The sequence below is a fragment of the Lagenorhynchus albirostris genome, chromosome 5 (assembly GCF_949774975.1).
Source record: "Lagenorhynchus albirostris chromosome 5, mLagAlb1.1, whole genome shotgun sequence".
NCBI lineage: Eukaryota > Metazoa > Chordata > Mammalia > Artiodactyla > Delphinidae > Lagenorhynchus > Lagenorhynchus albirostris.
The window spans coordinates 27,703,001-27,722,242 of record NC_083099.1 but is presented as its reverse complement, the minus strand read 5'-3'; the positions used below and the strand labels follow the sequence as shown (position 1 = coordinate 27,722,242).

The following is a 19,242-nucleotide window of genomic DNA, read 5'->3' as shown; positions in this document are numbered from 1 at the left end:
CTCCACGGCATGTGGGATCTTCCCGGACCAGGGCTCGAACCCATATCTCCTGCATTGGCAGGCGGATTCTTAACCGCTGCACCACCAGGGAAGCCCCTAAAGGGCGACTTTTAATGGCCATATTTTATCTGGTACAAAAAATGTTTTGTGCCATGTCCAAAAGCAAAGCAATTATTTTTAGGCACTTTGTTTTGAACTCTAGCTATTAGCAGTCAGAACTGTACTTTGCAGTGTGTTATTATGTTCCTCAGCAAACACATGGGGATACAGTTTGATTCAGTCTTTTGGAGACCAAACCTTGAGAATGTAGTTTGCCTTTGACTTGGTGAACCCATGTTTTTTGTTTTGTTAATTTAAAGCAGCTTGGGGGAATTCCCTGGCAGTCCAGTGGTTAAGACTCAGCGCTTTCACTGCCGAGGGCCCGGGTTCAATCCCTGGTCGGGGAATTAAGATCCCACAAGCCTTGCGGTGCAGCCAAACAAACAAACAAAAACCCCAGCAGGGTCACGAGGAAGGTGTACAGCCTGGGTTTGAAGTTCGGCACCAAATGTTAAGTTCTTGAGCCTCTGTTTCTCCGACCTAAAAAATAAGGCTATTTGTTTTGTTGTTTTGCTTAATGAGATATTTTAAATGTAGAAAAAATAGAAAATAATAAAACAAACACTTGTATTATTTAACTGGGTTTACCTATCATCCAGTTTAATAAGTAAAGCATTAAAATACAACCGAAGAGCCATACACCCTTGCTATTCCCATACCCCTCCCTTGCCAAAGTAATCACTATCGTGAACTTGACGTTTACCGTTCCCATGCAAGTCTATATTAACTGTGTAGGTACATATCCCTAAAACAATACAGTATTACTTAAAATTTTAAATGTTATATTCTATGAATCCTTCCTGCAACTTGCTTTTTTTCCATTCAGTATTGATTTTGAGATTGATCTAGGTTGGTACACGTAACTCCAGTTCCTTTTAACTCTTGCATTCAACCATATGAATTTAGCCATCCACTCGCCTCAGTAGTTTTCAGATGATCATTATACCATCAAAGCTCTAATGACCATCTTTGTGTCTCTGTGTGTCCCTTGAGAATATGCTCCAGTTTCTCTAGGGCTTTGCTGTTTAAAGTGTGTCCCTGGACCAGCAGCAATGACATCACCTAGGAGTTTGTTAGAAATTAAGAATCTCAGATCTTTCCAGCCTACCGAATCAGAATCTGGGTTTTAATAAGATCCCATGGTGATTTGTATGTACATCAAGGATTGAGAAGCACTGCTTTAGGTATGCTAAGAAGTAGAATTGCTGAATGAAAGAGTAGTGTAAATCATATTAAAGATTTGCCAAATTGCTCTCAAAGGTGGTTGTACCATTATAAACTTTGACCAGCAGCTTTTTTTTTTTTTTTTTTTTTTTTTTTTGCGGTACGCGGGCCTCTCACTGCTGTGGCCTCTCCCGTTGCCGGACGTGCAGGCTCAGCGGCCATGGCTCACGAGCCCAGCCGCTCCGCGGCATGTGGGATCTTCCCGGACCAGGGCACGAACCCACGTCCCCTGCATCGGCAGGCAGACTCTCAACCACTGCGCCACCAGGGAAGCCCTGACCAGCAGAATTCTTTACCTCGAATCTTCAAAGCTTGATACTGTCAGGATTTCAGAGTTTTGCCAATCCAATCGTTTTTTTAAAAATGGTATGTCATGGGAATTCCCTGGTGGTCCAGTGGTTAGGACTCCACACTTTCACTGCCAAGGGTGCGGGTTCAATCTCCGGTCAGGGAACTAAGATCCTGAAAGCTGTGGGATGCGGCCTAAATAAATAAATAAATAAAATGGTGTATCTTTTGAATTTTCGCTGATTACTAGTTGAGTGTCTTACATGTTTATTGGCCATTCAGGCTTCCTTTTCCAAGAATTACCTTTTCATTTCTTTTACTTATTTTTCTGTTGTCTTCATTCTCTAATAGATATGTAGTCCTTTGACTGTAGTCTTTCCCTCGAAGCAGTACAAAATGTGCAGTAGATCAGCAAGTATCCCAGTCATCCCTTCCATTTCACACAATATATCCTCTAACAAGCTCTGAGGGCAGGGACAGCATACTGCTGTATCCCCCAGGACCTAACACGCCCCTCACAGATGGCGGGCAGTGAGATTTGTATTACTGCAGCTCAGCGGAGAGGTCTGGGATGGAGATACACCTGTGAGCATCATTAACATATACAGGAGATTTCATACAATGGAAATGAATAACATCAACTAGGAAGGTTGTAGAGAGAGAAAAAAAGAAGGGACGGTTAAACCCTGAAGGGCTACAGCATTCAGGCAAGGGAGATCTTCATTAGGTAAGAAAATCCTGAAGCTATCAAACAACCACCTATTTGATTATCTAGAAGTTTAAAAGTTGTATAGTAAAAGATACCATAAGCAAAGTCAATAAACAAACAATAGATATGGGGAAGACACTTATAATGTAGATGACAAGGTCCAACATATATATAAAGAGCTTTTAAACATTGATAAGAAAAGTCAGGCTAATTGTAAAATGGATAAAGGATGTTAATAGCCTATTTACAGAAAACGAAATCCAAATAGCCAACAAATATATCTTTTAAATGCTCAAATTAATTTATAGCTGGGGTATTATTTTAACAATGAAAACAGCAAAAAATATTTAAAAGAGCAATGACATATTACTGACTGAGATATGGAAGAAAGGGTACCCCTTCACACTTTGGTGATGAAAATAAGTAAGTTCTTAGGAAAGCAATTTATTAAATTGAAAGTTCCATTTATATAAAACTCAAAAACAGGCAGAAACTAATATATAGTCTTAGAAGTCCACATAATGCTCACTTTAGGGTGTAGTTAGTAACTAGGAGCACGAGAGAAATTTCTGGGATAAAGGTAATTTTTGTTGTGAATGCCGTTTACAAAGATGTATTCACTTTGTGAAAATTAATGAAGCTATATACCAATATGATTTTTACCTTTCTGTCTGTTATGTTCTGTATGAATGCTTACATTTCAGTAAAGATTTTAAAGCGTACTTATAAAGTTTTTAAAAACACAACTCACACACACACATACACCTCTCACACACCCTTCTCTTTGAGAATCTATCCCATAAAAACAAAGCCTTCAGTATCAGCATAAGGATATTTTTACAAGGATGTTTACTGCAGCATTGTGCATAGTGGGGGGAAAAAACTGGAAATTGTGAATGCTTATCTACAGAGAAATGATTGAATAAATTATTATACACCATTAACTACAATTCAGCCATTTAGAAGAATGAACTGGAGAGCTTTCCTTAAAGTATTTTTGAATAAAAACACAGTAGGGCTTCCCTGGTGGCGCAGTGGTTGAGAGTCCGCCTGCCGATGCAGGGGACGCGGGTTCGTGCCCCGGTCTGGGAGGATCCCGCATGCTGCGGAGCGGCTGGGCCCTTGATCCATGGCCGCTGGGCCTGCGCGTCCGGAGCCTGTGCTCCGCAACGGGAGAGGCCACAGCGGTGAGAGGCCCGCGTACCGCAAAAAAAAAAAAAAAAAAAAAATACAGTAAACCAAAATAAAAGCAAGTTGCAGAAAAGTGGGCATAATATAGTCCAATTGTGTAAAAAAAAAGAAAAAGAAAAATAGACACCTTGTATAATGTGTGTGTGTGTATATATATCTTTTTCTGTATACGATTATACAAGCATGGAGAGAAATATGAAAGGTTAGAAACAGGTGACATGAGCTACCTAACGTGGATAGAGAATGAGGCTGACAGTGGGGTGGGGATAACCAAACAAAATTCAAGAAAAAAAAATAAGATTTCAATTTTAAAAAAGAAAGCATTTATGATCACATTTATGCATTTGTTAAAAAATTTTTGTAAGAAATGTACAAAGGAAAAACAGATTGTATAGAAGAGAAAGTGTTAGAAAAACAGACTGAGGAATGTTTTGAGACAGTGGAAAATCTTAAGGTGTACAAAGTATTACAAAACAGGAATAGTTAACTATGTCAAATTGCTGCTGAGAAGATGAGAAGCATGAGAACTGAAAAGTGTCCATTTGATTTGGCAACATCAAGGATGCTGGTGAAAAAATTAATAAACTCGGTCTCAGTGAAACGAGGAAGAAGCCATATGAAAGTGGATGAAGAGTTAGTAGAGAAAGGAGTAAAGGTGGACAAGGTAATGCTGACAAATCTCTTGCCAACAACTGAAAAATTGGTCAAAATATAAAACATATCTTCTTGAAGGCACCAGAAAGCAAAAGAGGCAGTGATGAATTTCTATGCCAAGGTGCAGGAGGAAACAGAAACCAGAGTAGTAATCCAGGCGTTTGGATTACTAGCAATCCTGGGAATGTTTACTGATTCCGCAACAGGAGGTCAGGCATCTAAACAGCACTTTGGACAGCCTTGCAGGGTTAGGGAGATGAATGTGGGGTCCAGGAATGCCAATGTTGGGGGACTCTAGCAAAACTCCCACATTCTGGGCTGGGACCCAAAAGACCATAACTTAAGAAATAAGAGGAACTTCCCTGGTGGTCCTGTGGTTAAGAATCCACCTTCCAGTGTGGGGGACACGGGTTTGATCCCTGGTCGGGGAACTGAGATCCCACATGCCGTGGGGCAACTAAGCCCATGCGCTGCAACTACTGAGCACACAGGCCACAACTAGATAGCCTGCATGTCACAGCGGAGGATCCTGCATGCTGCAACAAAGATCCTAATGAAGATCCCGCGTGCTGCAACTAAGACCTGATGCAGCCAAAAATAAATAAATAAATAAATATTTTTTAAAAAAGAATGAAGAGTTGATCTGTTCTTGAAAGAAGAGGTACCTTGGATGTGAGTATACAGCATAAATAAATAAATGAGCAAACAAGGCAGGGCAACATGAATGGGCATCAACAGAAATAACCAACAATAGAAAGAGGCCCACAGGGTCTGCAGATTAAGAATTCATTAGATGTAAAGCTTAACATAATTATGTTTAAAATGTTCAGGGTAATGAAAAGACAACTCTGAGAATTTCACAGAGAACAGAAAAATATAAAAAGACACAGCAGAATTTAAAAAGAACCAAATAGAAACTGTACAACTGAAAAACGCAATAATGAAATTAATAACTCAAAATCAGAGAAATAATAAACTGGGAAACAGGTGAAAAGAAAATAGGAGAAAAATACAAAGAGATTATAGAGAAAGGAGTAATTAAAGTATAGACTACATAATTAAAGGTCAAATACATGTAAATGGAGTTCCAAAAGGACAGAGAATTATGCAAAAGCAGATTTGAAGAGAATTTTCCAAATGATGAAAGGTAGCAAGCTATAGATTCAAGATCTGCAGACACCAAGCAGGAAGAATAGAAAGAAAACCAGCCCTCAGTATATCATAGGAAAACTGCTAATAACAAAAGACAAACAAAATCTTTAAAAGTGGCTAGTAGAAAATAAATACACATTAAAATACTGTTAACTTTTTTGTGTGTGAGTGTGGTATGCGGGCCTCTCACTGTTGTGGCCTCTCCCGTTGCGGAGCACAGGCTCCGGACGCGCAGGCTCAACGGCCATGGCTCACGGGCCCAGCCGCTCTGCGGCATGTGGGATTTTCCCGGACCGGGGCACGAACCCGTGTCCCCTGCATCGGCAGGCGGACTCTCAACCACTGCACCACCAGGGAAGCCCAATACTGTTAACTTTATAAAAGAAATGATATAAACAAGAGGACAATGGAAAAATCCCTTCAACGTGCTGAAATAAGCAACTGCCAACCTAAATTTCTGGGCCCAGACAAACAAAAGTTGAAGGAATTAACCAAGAGTAGAACAACTTAAAAAAATATGAAATGGTATTCCTTGGTCTAAGAAACAAATGATCCCAAATGAAAGCTTGAAAATGCAGGAAAAAAGATAAAAAGCAATGATAAAGAGTAAAAATGTATATACATTTGACCCTTGAAAAACATGGATTGGAACTGCACAGGTCCACTTATAATAAACTTTTTTCCCAATAAATACGTACTAAACAATTCACAGTTGACTGAATCCGTGGATATGGAACCACATACAGGGAGGGGTGACTGTAAAGTTATATTCAGATTTCTGACTGTGCAGGAGGTTGGCCCCCTCAACCCCCATGTTGTTCAAGGGTTAACTGTATATTTAATGACAGTGGCTGTATAAAACAATACTTTCTTGTGGGATTTAACACTGATATATCATTAAAATCCAACAACGATAGCATATAGGTTGGGTGAGAAATAAACAGATTTAAAGAGTTCTAAGGTTCTTGCATTGTCTGGGAAGATGATAAAAGTACCAATAAACATTAGACTCAGATAAGTCTAATACGCAAGTTGTCATCCAGTGTAATCAATAAAAGAATGGTAAAAGAGTGTATGATTTCCAAATTAATGGTAAAAGTTATTTCAGCATTCCATTAAAATGGGAAAGAAAATAACTCAAAAAAGAACACAAAGAAAGAAAATCTTGGAAAAATAAAACTACAGAGTAAGGTGGTTCACTTAACCCCAAATACATAGGCAATTACATTAAATATAAATAGACTAAATGTTTCAATTCACAGGTAAAGACTGTCAGAGTGGATTAAAACAAAACAAAACAAAACTACATCCTATTTACAAGAGAGACATTTATAATATAAGGATTCCAAAAGGTTGCAAGAACACACCATGCAAACACTAACCAAATGAAAGCTAATATAACTCTATTGATATCAGTTAAGCAGACATTGAGGCAAAACACATTATCAGAAACGGTTTAACACTTTAAAATAATTTTTTAAAATGGTTCAATTCACCAGGGATATAAATCGTCTCTAAATTTGGATGCACCTAATTATATTGCTTCAAACTCTATAAGATAAAAATTGACATAACTAGAATAAGCAAATCCAAAATCATAGTAGGGTATTTTAACATCGCTTTCATAAATGCTAGGCAAAAATTCAGTAAAAATATATAAATTTAAACAACATAGCAGAATTGAGCTAATGAACATATGTAAAACAGCTGATCAAAAGCTGCAAAATGTGGATTTTTTCATGTGCACACTGAACATTTATAAAACTTGACGATACTGTGAGTCATAAAAAAATAAGTCCCACAAATTTGAAAGAATTTAACTCATAGATAAGTTCTGTGAATGCCATCCAATCTAGAAATCAATTTAAAAAATAAGAAAATCCATCTGTATTGGGAAATTAATAAATACTTTGAAGTAACCAGCACGTCACAAAGAAACCAAAATGATAATCAGAAAATATTTTCTATTGAATGGTTTTGAAAAGACTTCGTATCAAAACTTACGGGATGCAGATAAAGACTGTTATTATAAAAGCTAAAATTGATCAGCTAAGCAACCATTTTATAAAGTTGTAGAAGAGGAATAACAGCAAAATAAACACAAATAAAGTAGAAGGAAGGAAATAATAAAGGTAAAAGCAGAGTAGAAAACAAACATACAACAGAGGATCAAAAAGGCCAAAAGCTTATTTTTGTAAAGACCAATACAATTAAAAAACCTCTAGTGAGACTAAAAAGAGAGAAGGCACTACTAACCAAAACCAAGAATGAAAAGAGGACATCACTATCAATCCTGCAACATTAATGAACTCTTAACACACGGATTACTTTATAAAAATAAATTTGAAAAGGTGTATGAAATGGACACATACCTAGAAAATCACAACTCTTCAGAACAAACACAGTAAGATATAAAAATCTGAATATTCCTCTAGCTATTAAAGAAATTAAATCCATACCTCAAAGAAACATCAGACATAAAGTCACTAGCAAAATTCTATCAAACTTTTAAGTAAGAAATAATGCCAATCTTACCTGGGTTATAAGGTCACCAAAACCTTGATAACAAAATCTGAAACAGACCTTAAAAGAAATTTATGGACCAATCCCACTGATGAAAATAGACATAAAAATCCCAAATGAATTATTGGCGAATCAAATCCAGCAATATATTTTTTAAAATATAATACATCACAATCAAGTTGGACTCATTCAAGGAATGTAAATATTTGGTTAAATATTTGAACATCAATCAACATAACTCACCAAATGAGTAAAACCATATGATCATCTTTGTAAAATGCAGAAAATAACTTGATAAAATTCAGCATCACTTCATGATTTTTGAAACAAATTCAGTGGGAATTGAAACATGCTTCCTTAACCTAGTAAAAGATCCAGATTCCAGAGCAAACACCATACCTAACATGGAAGACTTTCCCTTTGAGATCGGCAAAAGGTAGAATATTGCTTCTATTCAACCTTTTCTTGGAATTCCTAACCAGTGCAGAAGGTCAAGAAAAAGAAATAAAATGTTGAAGGGAATGGAAAGAAAGAAATAAAGCTACTAATCATTTGTAGATGATACAAGCAAAATCAAAATAATTTCTATAAATAGGATTAATTAGAATGTTTCATATGTCTGAGAAATAGAAATATTATTTGTATATCTATTGATTGCTCTGAAACTTTAGTTAAAACTATTAAAATACAGGTTGCTCTATTCCATCTCCCAAGTTTCTGATTTAGCAGGTCTGGGGTGGGGGTCAAGACTTTGCATTCTAATCAGTTCCCAGGTGATGCTAATACTCCTAAGTCAGAGGACCACACTTTGAGAACAATTGCTATATAACAGATCAACAAGGAAACTTAAAATCACTTACCCAGGCAGGACAGGAACAAAGACGCAGATGTAGAGAATGGACTTGAGGACACGGGGATGGGGAAGGGTAAGCTGGGAAGAAGTGAGAGTGGCATGGACATATATACACTACCAAATGTAAAACAGATAGCTAGTGGGAAGCAGCCACATAGCACAGGGAGATCAGCTTGGTGCTTTGTGACCACCTAGAGGGGAGGGAGGGTGGGAGGGAGACACAAGAGGGAGGAGGGGGCTTCCCTGGTGGCGCAGTGCTTGAGAGTTCGCCTACCGATGCAGGCGACACGGGTTCATGCCCCGGTCTGGGAAGATCCCACATGCCGCGAAGCGGTTGGGCCCGTGAGCCATGGCCACTGAGCCTGCGCGTCCGGAGCCTGTGCTCCGCAACGGGAGAGGCCACAATGGTGAGAGGCCCGCGTGTCGTAAAAAAAAAAAAAAAAGGAGGGAGGAGATATGGGGATATATGTTTACGTATAGCTAATTCACTTTGTTATACAGCAGAAACACACCATTGTAAAGCAATTATACTCCAATAAATATGTTAAAAAAAATCACTTACCCAGGAATCTAACAAAATATAGACAAGGCTCTCCATAGAAAACTATAAATCACAGTGGATATAAACTGAAGAGGATCTAAATAAAAGATACTCAACTGTCATGGATTTTAAGAGTCAATATTCTGAAGATGTCAATTTGACTCAACCTAATCTACAAGTTAGTGCAATTCCATTTAAAATTTCCATATTTTGGGCATCTCGACAAGCAGATTCTGAAATGTATATTGAGGCATCATTGATAACTGTGAATAAAGAGCATGGACACTTAAGACAGACTCCCTGAGTTTGAATACTGGCTCCTACGTTGTGGACAAAGTGCCTCCATTTTCTCATTTGCAAAGTGGGAAAGAACAACTGTACCTATCATACAACATTGTTAAAAGGGTTAAATATATATAGTTTAAATGCATGCCTAGCACACAATATGTACTATGCATGAGTTTAATAATTAAGTAAAATAAAATAGGGAGATGAAATCTACTGGATATCTTCTGGAGTCCAGAAGCAGACTCATGCATATATGGACAGATGGTTTATGACCAAGGGGGATATAGAACAGTGGAGAAAGAATGATTATCTTTCCAAATAAAAGATACTAGGAAAAAACACTTCATACTATATATAAAAAGCAATTCCAGGTAGACTACAGATCTAAATGGATTAGGAAAAAAATGAAGCTTTCATAAGGTATTCCAGGAGAATATCCTCATGACCTTGGAATAGGGAAAGATTTCTTAAATACCACATAAGGGATATTAACCACAAAGGAAAATAATAATAAGTTTGACATTAAAATTAAGATCTTGTGTTATTAGAAGATAAGGCTTGTAGACAAAATATATACAGAATTTCACATAACAAAAAACGAAAAAGCAAAATTAAAAAATCCTTCCTTAAAACAAAAAACCAAAATGACAGGTAGCCAAATTAATAAATGGATAAAGGATTTAAGAAGGCATTTCACAAAGCAGAAAATCCAAATGGCCAAAAACAAACATGAAAAAGCAATTCAATGTCATTACTAATCAATCAGGGAAATGCAAATTAGCTCACTATAAACACCAGAACAGCTAAAATTTTTTAAATGTTGGTTAACCGGGTGTTGGCGAGAGTGTGGAGCAACAAGAATTAAGTACCAGGAAAAAATAAATTGGTACAACTACTCATTTTAGCATTACTTGGTAAAAAAAAGATTACATAATTCTATGACCCATCAATTTTAATCTTAAGTATATACACCCAAAGAAATATATACATATGTGAAACAAGAGATAAATTATAATTATCACAGCAGCATCATTTGTAATAGCCTCAAACTAGAATCAACCTGTATGTGTCCCAACAGTAGAAAGGATATGTAAATTATAGGGTATCCATAACATGGAATACTGTACGGTGATGATAAATAATGAACTGGAGATACATGCAACTAAATGGCTGAATCTTAAAAACATGATGTTGAGGGGAAGAATCCTGATGATTGCCATAAAAGAAGAGGTGGTGATTACCTTGGCAGAGAGGGAGTCTTCACCAGGAAGGGGAATTTGTAGGGTTCTGAGGTGTTGTCAATGTTCTTTCTTGACCTGTGTGGTGGTTACCTGGATGTTTGCTCTATAATATGCTAATATTATTTATGTTATTGTTTTATGCACTTTTCTGTATGTGCCTTTTTCCACAATAAAAAAAGGTAGAAGAGAAGAAGGTGGAGAAGATCTAAAAGGCCAGACCTCTAAGTGTTAAAACTGGGCTTTGCTAAAAGTAGAAAGGTATTAAGAGCTCCAAAAATCTATTAGTTATACATTTTCATGTAGGAATAACCCAGAAAGTGTTGTCAGACAGACAGTTTTTCCATCATTGGAAAAGGGGACAAAACTGCTACTGCTACTGAAAGAGGAAGAGGCTCCAGGATGTCATGACTGGTGTTTAAATCCTACCTGGGAAGAGATGCAGCATTCTGATGTGGAGGAAGGGCAAGAGGCAGTAGAAATAAGCACTTGCTGATTCTGTTAATGCCCATGAATCATGCTTTATATATGCTGTACCTTCCTGCCTAATATGCTCTTCCCATTCCCTGTTCACCTATCTCCTATCTGTCCGTGAAGACTCAGCTCAGAGGCCCACTTCAGGAAACCACAGCCCCTGCTTCCTCCCTCCTAAGAGCTGCTTGTCCCCTATAGTAAGGGTCACATGGCATGGTACCTCTCTGCTTTCCACTTCATGGACCAATCTTTCACCTTCTGCAGACAAGTGAATCCTGCATTACAGGCTGCCTGGCTAAGATCTGGTGCTGACAGTCAGGGATATGGGCTGCACAAGGCAGAACTGAAAATGCACTGGAAGACAGGAGACAAGCATAGAGCTCTGGAAGGGGTTTCCCTTCCCTGAGATTCCTCCCTTCAGGAGGGGGAAGCAGGGAAAGAAATGAGATAGCCTCTGAGTTGGGACTCAGCACACATTCCAATCACAGTCTTAAACTAGCCTCTCCCACAGAAGTGAGTAGAGCAGTTATTACCAATCCCACTTTACAAATAGGAAGCTCAGATCCTGAGAAAGAAAGTAAATACCTTACTCCAAGGTCAGAGAGGCAGAGCTGGATTGCAAATACGAGCTTCTGCAGCCCAGGGTCTTGAATATAGACATGAGAAGAATACTCAGGAATTACTTGTTCAACAAAGTCATCCTTTGTCTTCCCAGTCCAGGGTAGACACAGATGCTGTCCTCAAGTATGGAAATATATAGAGCTTCCAAAATCTTGTTTTGGGAAATAACCAAAAGACAGGGAGCCAAGGCATTGGGTAACCAGCCCCCACACAAGGAACTGTTCCTACAGCCCAGACCCCTAATCTGCTCTGTTGGTTGGCTATCCTCTGCCTTCCACCTCCAACTGTCTGGCTCAGGCGGAGCCCCTGAGAATCAGGGACATGCAAGTCAGCAAGTGTGTAGGGAGCACCTGGTAGGAGTGCTCAGCAGCTACTGAGGGCTATCATGCTATCTATGGGGGGGTCTACGGCAGAGGTGGTTAAGAGCCATGCTGGCCTCAGGTCCAGCACTGTCTGGGGAGGTTCGTTTCCCTTTCTTACTCTTAAAGACATTCACATTCACCGATTTAGCATATATTTACCAAGGAACCTATGGGCTGAGGAGACCCCTCTGGAAACAATGGTGCCCACTTCTGCCTGGCAATGCTCACCACTCTTCAAACCCCTGATCCGTAACCTGGTACATGTAATGGTGGACTGCTATCAGACAAAGATCCCTGAACAAACCTGTCCTCCTACAGTCCTATTTCTGCAACTCTCATCAAGTCTAGAGCAGCCCTGGGAATGGTCAGTTCAGAGTTCAATCCCCACCATCAGCTGAGTTATTTCCAAGAAACTGTGCTCTGAGCACCTGCCCAATGGAAGAGAGCTACAAAGTGGCTAGTCTGGCCTTGGGTACCAAGTAACTGAAGGGACGTTCTTCCAGACCTCAGGATACCTTCCAAAGGCATGGAAACTCAGTGAAGACACCCTCTTGCCTCAGGCTCCCAACCAAAGTCCAAAAGCCCTCCCATACTGCTTGATGGGGTTGGGAAACAACGAGAGAAGTCATGGAAGAGACCATGAGCCTTAGCTTACCCTGAGGTTGGTTTGTCTATTGACTTGACCATTTCTTAAAGAGTCCCAGCGCCAAGGTCCTGTGCTGCCCATAAAGAAGAGGCCCACACATCCCAAGAGCAGCCAAAACCAGCTCACCCATTTATTTGACTGAGAACATTAAGGAAGACAACAAAATTAAACAATCTTTAATAAAATTCCTATAGAAAACTCAGTCGCAGGGCAAATACTCAGTTCTCTTTCCCATGTCGTTGAGGATTGAGAGCTCCCAATAGTCTTTGGAGAATAAGCAGTAGTTTTGCTGGATGTTGCCAGTGCTCAGGAAGAGCATCCATTTACACATTCAAACCAGTAGTTCCTATTGCACATATTAACATTTTCTGCCATCTAGCACCCTAAATATATGGTACCTCAACAAATAAATTAAAGAATTCCATGTGGCATGAAACATTTCAATTTGAACTAATATCCTTGAAAAATCACATTATTACAAGTTTTAATAAATACAGTAAGAACAGCTGGCATTTTACTAAAATACTGAATTTTAGGCCTGGAGTTTATTCCATAAATAGTTTCCTTTTCATTTGCTTTCTGTCTTGGATACATTTGCTCAAGTATTATGCTCTATGAAGTGAACTCTTTCATAGATACCATGTAAAAACTGTATTAATATGTGCCTCATTATAGAAGCAGCTGGAAGAACTGGATCACATAGTTAACTAAAAAGTAACTTAGGAAAAAGCTCTGCTTTTGTAAAACTTTAAAACACAGGCTGAAGAAAAGCAAAATAACATCCTTTTTATATAGAACTCCCACTAGAAATTTTATAAATATATATGCAGCATAAATTATATTTGCCTCACCAAGTAGATTTTCATCAAGTCTGGCTGGGATGATGCTATCACAGTAGATAAGTATCAACAAAAGAATTAATGTTTCCACAGGTTTAAAAGATTCTTGAAAAATCATAATTTCAAATTATATTATAATTTGTAGTTTCCACATTTAAAAAGGGAAGAAAGAAAGCTTTCTTTTAAGCCTCATTTGGAAAGTAAGAACAGCTACTAGTCCCCAGGTGTGGATAAGTTGGCTGAGTGATAACACTTGGTCACAATATGAAAAAGAAGTATTTACACCTTTCCAGAAAAGTACCAAATACTTAAAAAAAAAAAAAAAAAAGAAAGACAAAAAATAATCTCTAGTAGCATTCCTTGGCGTGCAAAGTCAGCAGGAAATGATTATCCATAATGTTGACAGTTTGCATGATGAATCTTGGAAGCATTCAAAAGCAGAGGGTGGTCATCAGGGATTGTTCAGATTAGGTTTCTGTGGGATGCCATTGTTTTTAATTTAACTCTGGGTTCCAGGATTTCATTCCCTTTATAACATCTCTGGCAGGGTCATGTTCAATTTAGTGCAAGTGCAAAATGAAAACTAAACGAAACCAACAAATACATTAGGAGCAAAGGCTGATCGTTAAGATCTGTAGTCTTTCCGAACTGTGTGGGCCATCCAGTTCACTTTAGTAGTCCAGCTTTCCCTGAGTGCCTCATCAAATTTTTGCTTAAATTGCTTGAGTGCTTCTTCTTCACTCTTCCCTAAGGCAAGAGAGTCCTGAAAATGAAGGGAAAAAATCTGATTTTATATATTCTCTGTAGTGAGGTGCGAATCTCAAAGTTTGCAGGAGGCCGACTTGGCCACACAGCATACCCCGTGTCCTTATTCAAATACCATTTATGGGAGAGAGAATGAACACCAAGGTATGGTGATAATATGACCTCTGCCAGAGGCTTTTTGAAGATGAAATGAATTTATGATTACTGCAAGACAACTACTGAGCTACTTGTCACTACCACTCCTGGGTAAAACTGTCTCACAGGAAATGACTTTGTTCCATTCCCTTTGAACATCTGAATGAAATAGGTAGGTACGGCTGAGCTCTATGCTCACAAAGTCCAATTTACAAAGAAAAGAGGTTTATACCTTAAGATACTGTATATCCTTGACTGATGTGAGCTCAGGAAGCCCTGCAGTCAACATCAGTGCAAAGAGAGTGATGAAGAGATTCCCATGCCGTCGTAAAATCAGATATGCATCCTCACAACACTGGCGGAACCTTTAGTTGATGCAGCAAATCACAAGAGTATGATGTTAGAACGGAAATAGCAAATTTCATAAAGGAAAATGAGAGATATAGCTAGACTTTCCATAAGAGCTGGAAAATTTCTACTGAACTAAAGGTTCGTTTCTGAGTTTTACCCTTTTGAAAATTGTCCCAGGACTAAAATTTACATAAAATAAATCAAGCTCTCTAAAACCACACATATCTTTTTCAAAAACAAAATTAAATAGAAATTATATGATAAAAGGCAATTTAACACTTAATCTAGGCTTTTTAATTCTATGTCACAAAAATTAATTATAAAAAAGTGGTGATTATAATCCATAAGGATTTCTAACCATAATTCTAGATTCTAGATTTGTGGTCTGACTCCAGAGACTTAATTTCTTTAATGTCCCCCAAACCAGTGTCAATGAATTTGCATTGTACCTTTCTATCATCTTGCCTTCCCTCTCTCTCCTCTTCAAGCTGGTCATTCAAGATGACCACCCAATCCTATCTCCCTAATTTTGCCAAAGAGGAAAATGGATCCAGAGTTACACTCTGCAGAAACCCATGCGGAACTGGAAATACTAGCAATCATTTGGTAAGCATATGGATGAGTTGATCACATCATGTAACATATCTCTCATTATCAAACTATCCCTGAAATATAATTATTTTTGTCCCCATTTAAAATGAAGAAGTAAAGACAAGATGACAAGTAATGTGCTTGGAAACCTACAAACAGCAAGGAATAGATCAGAGATTACTAAGTCTTTCCCTGAACCCTGACTCTCTTACTGCACTTCACATAGAATGACAGCAAAATGCCAGTCCCTCTCAGCATCTCACTATCAAATGTCTTAACAGTTTCAGAGAATTTTCTAATACAGATAAAAGGTGGTACACTATTGGAATAAAACAATAATTTATTTCAAATTTCTAGCTTTTTTTTTTTTTTGCGGTACACGGGCCTCTCACTGTTGTGGCCTCTCCCGTTGCGGAGCACAGGCTCCGGATGCGCAGGCTCGTTGGCCATGGCTCATGGGCCCAGCCGCTCCGCGGCATGTGGGATCTTCCCGAACCAGGGCACGAACCCGTGTCCCCTGCATCGGCAGGCGGACTCTCAACCACTGCGCCACCAGGGAAGCCCTCTAGCATTTTTTTTCTCTTCTTTGAACCAGAACAGGATCTGATAGGCAAGTTCCCCCAAAGCCTCCTGTTAACAGACTGACTATCTCCCCAATCTAAATATACCTCTCAGCTAAATGCTAGTCTAGCTGGTCAGCTGAGAAAACATTAGATGTGTTTACGCTGACACGAGGACAATACTCACCGGCCAAACTTTTCCGTGTTTCCTGTTTTTCCTTGTTGAATCACATGAATGAAATCATAGGTAAGAATAAAAGGCACTCTCTCCCTTTTAATGCCAAATTTAGACTTGAAATTTCCAAGAATATGTCCAAAGTCAATGTGGAAGAGCTGGAAAACAAATGGGATTTAATTTCCCCTTTTTTTCTGGTGGGTTCCAAATAAAAATGCAAGGCCTCAGCAGTCCTAGACGCCCATGCACTACATCAAATGGAGTAGTATTAGAGACACTACACGGCCTCCTGGATCATTTGGGAAAAGAGTGCTCTGACATTCGAAGGTCTTTTATATTCAATAATAACCCTGATATTAAACTGCATATACACAGTGGGAAAGATGAATCTTTAAAAAGAAAAATACATCCAAATAATAAACATGTTTGATTTTAAAAAATCAAATAGTTTTACACACAGAAATAAAACAAAGAGAGAGTACATCCTTGCCCCACCAGTCCCCTCACCATCTTAAGCACTACTACTTAGAGGTAACTTCTCCCCACCCGTCCACGTGTTTTTCCTGATATATGTCTCCATTTTTCTAAATAGTATGTTTATAATTATTTTTTACTTCCTAATTTTGGATTATTATGGAAGGTAAAGATTTAGTACTCCTGTGCTGATGTCATGCCTCATAATGCAACACATTATATCATAATTTCTGGTTAAATCAATATCCAGTGTTTACTGTTTGAAGTACATAAGCCATGTGGTAATAGTATACTATGATTACACTCCCTTTTCTTGCTCATCTTTTTTCTTGACAAAACTATTTTTTGTCTTAGTGTTCTATGATCTGGTCATTAATTCTTCACAAAATCTTAAAAATCATTTCACAACGGTTTTCCACATGGTCAGGTAATCTGTTAGCTCCTGTCTGGGCTGGCTGTTCTCTAAGCCTGCCAAAGAACCATCACCCCGTGCTCAACCTTCACTCTCCTCCCATTTGCAGTCCCTGTTTCCTGGGTTCCACATCATTTCTCTTTTGGTGTAGACCAGGCTTTCTCACTTTTGGCATTACTGACATTTAGGCCCTAAAATTCTTTGTTGTGAGGTTCTATCTTACATACACTATAAGATGTTTGGCAGCACCCCTAGCCTCTACCCACAGATGCCTGTAGAATACCCCCTCCCGCATCCTGGCAACCAAAATTGTCTTCAGGCATTGACAAATGTCCCCCAAGGGCAAAAGCACCCCAGTTGAGACCCTTATTTTCATGGATGCCCTTATTCTGGCATCCTCCTGAAAAAAGATGCAGAAGAGATACAGCTTTTGAAACCTTATGTTTGAAAATGTCTTTGTTCTACATTCATACTGAAAGTCTGGTATAGAATTCTAGGTTAGAAATCATTTTCACTCAAAATCATGAAGGCTAATTCCCACTGTCTTATACAGTTTCCAATGCTGCTATTTTAGAAGTCAAGTCTTTCTAACTCCTGAACCCTGGTAAGTGGCTTGCTGTATCTCTGGGAAGGTTTTAAGACCATCACTTTATGCCTGATGCACTGAAATGTCACGGTGAATGGCCTTAGTAAGGGTTTTTTCATCTACTGTAAGGGAACTTTCGTGCCCTTTTGACTGGATAGTCCCAAACATCAGCTTTGGGAAATGTTTTTGTATTATTTTTGGGTAAGTTCCTTCCCTTCCTCTTATGTGCTACTTCTTTAACTTTTATTAGGCTAGATGGTGAACCTCCCTGGACTGATCCTCTATCATTTCTGGATCCTCTTTCTTCTACTTATCAGATATCTTGGTCCTCTTCAGGATATTAAAGGGCAATACATTGCCTGGTGCCTAAAAAACAGAATCTGGGCCAAACTGCCAGGATTTAATGCTGGTATGTCCACTCTCTGTTGTGTCAACCTTCTCACCTGTAAATGGGGATAACACTACCACTTACTCTGTACGGTTATCATAAGGATTGAAGGAGTTAACGTATATAAAGAACTTAAAGAACTGTGCTTTCCACAAGTTAAAGAGTTCAAGAAATGTTAGTTGATCTTTAGTTTATACTTCTATTTTATTTGTTCCTCTTTTTAATTTCTAGGAATTCCATTTTCTAATTTTTTAAAATAGAATCTTACTACTTCATAGATGCAATATCTTTTCTGTTTTTACTTCTTAAATCATCCTCTGTTTACTGCAGGTACTGTTTTCCCAGAGTTCTTCTTTCCCCCTCCCCCCATTTTGCTTGATTTGGTCTCTTTCATGGTGGAGGCTTTCAACAAATGTCTGATAATCTTTGGCTGACCATTCATATTTAAGAATGAGTCACTAAAAAGATGAATGAAAAATCTACGGACATGGTAGGATTGTTGATCAGTGGGCTTCCTTGCAGAGTATCTGGGGAGAGACCTCAAAAGTCAGCATCTGTAAGCCTTTTCACTGGAACTGATCAGTTTCTCTTGAGAAGAACCATGTAGTCTATTGCGAGAGTGGGAATATATACCTGGTTGCTACTGTTCTTGGAGCAAAGCAAGCAGAAATGGCTGGGAATCATACCATTTATCATGCCAACTTTCACTCCATCCCTATTTTTAATATGGCATCTTACCCTTAGCTTCCATAGAAGCTGTTTGTCCTTGAGTCAGAAGAATTGGTTTCTTCAGAGAATAAATCCTCTAGCCCTTCTTGGAGTTGGGAAGGAGATATAAGCACCTAATTGCTCCATATATAAACTGCCAATCAATCCTGTTTTCAGCCTCTTCCCCTTTCCCCACCTTCAGCAGCACCTAGTGCCCCTGATTCCAGAGCTTTCCTCAGACTGACACACCCTTCCACAAGTAGCCATTTTCTCAGTTATGCCGAGTCACTGCTATTTTTCCATTTTGCTTTTGCTCATCCCCAAATCTGTTGATGTCTTTCACCCACTGTTGGCCTCTTTTTCTATTATTTTTGACTTCTTGGATTTACATATTT

The 19,242-nt window shown here is 38.6% G+C and overlaps 1 protein-coding gene across 4 annotated transcripts in view; it reads right to left on the bottom strand.

The window, feature by feature from the left end:
* Positions 1-12,960: 12,960 nt before the first annotated feature.
* PIK3CB (phosphatidylinositol-4,5-bisphosphate 3-kinase catalytic subunit beta) overlaps positions 12,961-19,242 on the bottom strand; it is a 194,036-nt gene continuing 187,754 nt past the window's right edge. For all 4 annotated transcript variants that reach the window (XM_060149740.1, XM_060149742.1, XM_060149743.1 and 1 more), the window contains 3 exons: positions 16,292-16,437; positions 14,835-14,967; positions 12,961-14,465 (listed from right to left, as the gene is read on the bottom strand). In XM_060149740.1, coding sequence (XP_060005723.1) covers positions 14,328-14,465; positions 14,835-14,967; positions 16,292-16,437 — 417 coding nt within the window. In that variant the 3' untranslated portion in view covers positions 12,961-14,327. The remainder of the gene's footprint in view (positions 14,466-14,834; positions 14,968-16,291; positions 16,438-19,242) is intronic.